The sequence below is a fragment of the Myotis davidii genome, unplaced genomic scaffold (assembly GCF_000327345.1).
Source record: "Myotis davidii unplaced genomic scaffold, ASM32734v1 scaffold290, whole genome shotgun sequence".
Taxonomy (NCBI): Eukaryota; Metazoa; Chordata; class Mammalia; order Chiroptera; family Vespertilionidae; genus Myotis; species Myotis davidii.
In genome coordinates, this window is record NW_006285049.1 from 1601764 (window position 1) to 1606466 (window position 4703).

The following is a 4703-nucleotide window of genomic DNA, read 5'->3' on the forward strand; positions in this document are numbered from 1 at the left end:
ATAAATGAATGAGTCACACAAAACATAAGAATTATGAAATTCACATCAAAATGTATTTAATGTGCCCAACCAGGTTTGGCCCAGTGCATAGAGCATCGGCCTGCAGAGTGAAAGGTCCCAGGTTCAATTCCGATCAAGGGCACATGCCCAGTTTGTGGGCTCAATCCCCAGTGGGGGATGTGCAGGAGGCAGCTGATCAGTATTTCTCTCTCCTATGGATGTTCCTCTCTCTCCCTCTCCCTCCCTTTCTCTCTATAATCAATAAAAACATAAAAAATAAAAAATTGCTAAGATTCTAATTGGGATTGTGTTGAATTCACGAATCAATTGGGGGAAATTTATGTCTTAACTAGGGGCCCAGTGCATGAATTTGTGCACCTTGAAAGGAATCGTCCCAGTCCGGCCCCTCCCACTGCAGTCCCCAGTCCCCTGTCTGCTGGAAGCCCCGCTCCTGCTGCCTCCTCTCCCACGCATTGACGGTGCTGCCCTGCTTGCACCCACTGACAGCACGGAGAGATTGGTGCCAGTACCAGCAGCGGTGCGAGCAGAGCTGGCACCATCAGCGGGTGTGAGCGGTGGTTGCTGCCCCAATTGCCCCTCAGGAGCAAAAAAATACTCTTATATGGTTATATCCCATGAGTCAGACTGTACATTTGAAACACATTACTGGAATGTGATTATGATTTACTTTATTAAGTGATTTATTAGTCACTATGGCAGAAATTGCTAGTTGTCCACTGTAGTAGAACGTGGGTACTACGTTTCTCAGGCCCCCTTGCAGCTAGGAATGGCATGTGATTAAATCCTGTATTTGGAGTATAAATGGAAGTGACATGTGCCTTTCCTGGCCTTAAAATATAGCATATGTGTTTCTCCACACATATTCTTCTTCCAGAAAATTGGAGTAGGGAGTGCCTTTAATCCAGCTTTGTCCAAGTAGGTAAAGACAGTACCTGAGGGCAGTGCTTCTCTGATGTTTCTCTGCATAAGAATCACCCAGGGAGTTTAATACAACAGAGGTTAAAACTAGGATCCAATAGGTCTGCAGTGGACCCAAGAATTTGCATTTCTAGCTCCCAAGTGAAGCTCATACTGCTGGTCCATGGACCACACTTTGAGTAGCACCCCTGTAGAATACGGTGGAGATGCAGGGGGAAAGAATCCGGGTTTCTGAATGTCTTGTGTGGGACAAGGGAGTTTTCTACCTATCTCGGACTATTTTGTGAGAGCACTATATTTTTGGGACTCGATTATAGTAGCTTAATCATTTACCCCAGCCAACATAATCATCCTGATGTTCTGCCAATTCTTCCCCCTGTCTAAACCAAATCTCTCCCACTATTCTCTCTGTTTTATCTTGAACGTTCCCTCATGGTTATGGAGAATAATATTAGCCACCTCTACTAAATGAATTTCAAAGAAGCTGGCGTCTAGAATGCTATATTCAGACGTCAGTGTCTTTAGACGGGTAACCCCTAAGAATTTCTCAGGCAAGGGTTTTCCCTCAAGTATCTTTCCAGAGGAGATATGGTGGGCTTGGAGAGAACAGGATGTCCAGCTTCTATATCATGTGGCAAATCTCCCTCACGACCCAGCCCTTAAACATGCTACTTGAAAGACAGCTGAATTTCAGTAATTTTTATTTTGGAGGCAAAGATGGGGGAACATGCAGAGCTTCCTAGGATCTTGAAGCATTGCGCTGCCTTCTGGGCCACCTTCCCCAGGAGCCGTATTCAAGGACAGTCTCACAGTTGACAGCCGGCCAGGTATTGGGACAAATTCTTATTTCTGCAGTGATTTACCCAGGCCACCCTAAGGATAGAGAAATAAAACATAGATCAAAGGCAGAGTCTGAAGTCCGTAGGCAGCGGTTCTCAACCTGTGGGTCGCTAAGAAGGAGATTCTGTGCCCCGAACCCTATGCATCACTAGTAATACTGGGCAATAATTCTTGCATGAAAACAATTGATTGGAGCTGAATAGTGGCTGTCTTTTTAGACAAGGCATAGTTTCCATCACTTCTATTTTAGAACCTGTCTGCTGCACTCACTTATGTTACATTTGTGACCCTTGAGAAAGACAACAGCCTCCTTCAGGTCTCCTAGCCTGAAATTTTACCCCTTTTAATCTATAAACTAGAGGCCTAATGCATGAAATTCGTGCAAGAGCAGGCCTTCGCAGCCCCAGCTGCCTCCGCCCTCATAGCCCTGGCTTCGTCCAGATGGCGCTGAGCATCTCTTAAAATTGCAAAACCAGTGTAGTGGCCACATTCTCTTCCAGGATGCGCTGAAGCCTCCCAAGATGAGTGGGGCAAAACTCAGGATGCCATGGAAGCCACCTTGGCCTTAGAGAGGAACCTGAACCAGGCCCTCTTGGAGCAGCATGCCCTGGGTTCTACCCCCACAGACCATCTCTGTGACTTCCCGGGGAACCACTTCCTGGATGAAAAGGTGAAACGCATCAAGAAGATGGGCAACACCTGACTAACCACCCAAGGTCGATGGAGAGGGGATGCAGGGCCTGCAGGCTGGAATCTGTTTATGCTGTGGGAGAGTCCCAGGTCGGGAAGGCTTGCCCACCTGAGACACAAGTGAGTGGGTGCTGCAGTGATACCTGGAGTGAAAACATCACAATATTATTCTGCCTCATTTCACCTCAGGAGAACAGTCTCCACTCTTTACAAAGGCCAGGGAAAATCCTACAGCAGAGATGCTGCTCACATCAGCATCCTAGACACAGTCTGGGCCCCTCCCGGGCAGAGTGGCTGGTCTCTGCCCGTCACGTTCTCCTTACCAAGCAGACATCCCGTTAGGATCTCTCACAACCCTCTTGATACAGTTGATGTCGTCACTGATGTTATCATCCAGAAATTCTGAAAGGAAAAGTGGATGAGTGCAGAGGGAAAAAAAAACCCTTTTCCTGTTTTAGTAATTAATCCTTTTTTGAAGAGTCCCAAAGGAAACAGCCTTGAGATTCAGGAACCCTTTATCTCTAGGGCCCTTCGGGGGGGTTTCCCTTTCATTTTGCCGGGACTTGGTGCCTTTGCTAAGAATCTGTTTTTGAGCCCGTTCTCTCCAGAGGGCATCCAGGACTTGATGGACTAGAGAGAGCCTTTGTTTCAGGCACCTGCTTAGTGTGTCCTGAGTGCTATGTGGGTTTGTGGGATGGTGCTGCAGAAGTGTCCGTGTCAGGAATGGGATAGCTTGTCTTGAGAGATGGGGACTCAGGAAGGTGAGGCTTAGTCAGGGGTCAGTGTATCTCTCTCCCCCCTTTTCAGAAAGGGTTTTAACTAAACTTTTATCTTACATCTGCACATTCTTCCCCCACGTTGGCCAACTTGGTTCTTAAGGACACCAAAGATGATAGAATATAACCTAATTGCATAGTTGCTTTATTATATAAATAATTAGGGACCCAGTGCATGAATTTGTGCACCTTGAAAGGAACTGTGGGCGGCAAGGCTGTGGTAGGCACAGGGATGTGTCTCAGCCCATCCTCTGTGCCCCTGCCCGGCCCCTCCCACCACGGCCTCCAGTCCCCTGTCTGCTGGAAGCCCCGCTCCTGCTGCCTCCTCTCCCACGCATTGACGGTGCTGCCCTGCTTGCACCCACTGACAGCACGGAGAGATTGGTGCCAGTACCAGCAGCGGTGCGAGCAGAGCTGGCACCATCAGCGGGTGTGAGCGGTGGTTGCTGCCCCAATTGCCCCTCAGGAGCAAAAAAATACTCTTATATGGTTATATCCCATGAGTCAGACTGTACATTTGAAACACATTACTGGAATGTGATTATGATTTACTTTATTAAGTGATTTATTAGTCACTATGGCAGAAATTGCTAGTTGTCCACTGTAGTAGAACGTGGGTACTACGTTTCTCAGGCCCCCTTGCAGCTAGGAATGGCATGTGATTAAATCCTGTATTTGGAGTATAAATGGAAGTGACATGTGCCTTTCCTGGCCTTAAAATATAGCATATGTGTTTCTCCACACATATTCTTCTTCCAGAAAATTGGAGTAGGGAGTGCCTTTAATCCAGCTTTGTCCAAGTAGGTAAAGACAGTACCTGAGGGCAGTGCTTCTCTGATGTTTCTCTGCATAAGAATCACCCAGGGAGTTTAATACAACAGAGGTTAAAACTAGGATCCAATAGGTCTGCAGTGGACCCAAGAATTTGCATTTCTAGCTCCCAAGTGAAGCTCATACTGCTGGTCCATGGACCACACTTTGAGTAGCACCCCTGTAGAGTACGGTGGAGATGCAGGGGGAAAGAATCCGGGTTTCTGAATGTCTTGTGTGGGACAAGGGAGTTTTCTACCTATCTCGGACTATTTTGTGAGAGCACTATATTTTTGGGACTCGATTATAGTAGCTTAATCATTTACCCCAGCCAACATAATCATCCTGATGTTCTGCCAATTCTTCCCACTGTCTAAACCAAATCTCTCCCACTATTCTCTCTGTTTTATCTTGAACGTTCCCTCATGGTTATGGAGAATAATATTAGCCACCTCTACTAAATGAATTTCAAAGAAGCTGGCGTCTAGAATGCTATATTCAGACGTCAGTGTCTTTAGACGGGTAACCCCTAAGAATTTCTCAGGCAAGGGTTTCCCCTCAAGTATCTTTCCAGAGGAGATATGGTGGGCTTGGAGAGAACAGGATGTCCAGCTTCTATATCATGTGGCAAATCTCCCTCCCCACTCC

At 46.9% G+C, this 4703-nt stretch overlaps 1 protein-coding gene across 1 annotated transcript in view; it reads right to left on the reverse strand.

Moving 5' to 3' along the window:
- Positions 1 to 1737: 1737 nt before the first annotated feature.
- Positions 1738 to 4703, reverse strand: part of LOC102766021 (lysozyme C, milk isozyme-like) — a 5363-nt gene continuing 2397 nt past the window's right edge. Inside the window, exons 3-4 of the mRNA XM_006755565.2 lie at positions 2793 to 2871; positions 1738 to 1812 (exon numbers count right to left, since the gene is read on the reverse strand). Of these exons, the coding sequence (XP_006755628.1) occupies positions 1746 to 1812; positions 2793 to 2871 (146 nt within the window). The 3' untranslated portion in view covers positions 1738 to 1745. The remainder of the gene's footprint in view (positions 1813 to 2792; positions 2872 to 4703) is intronic.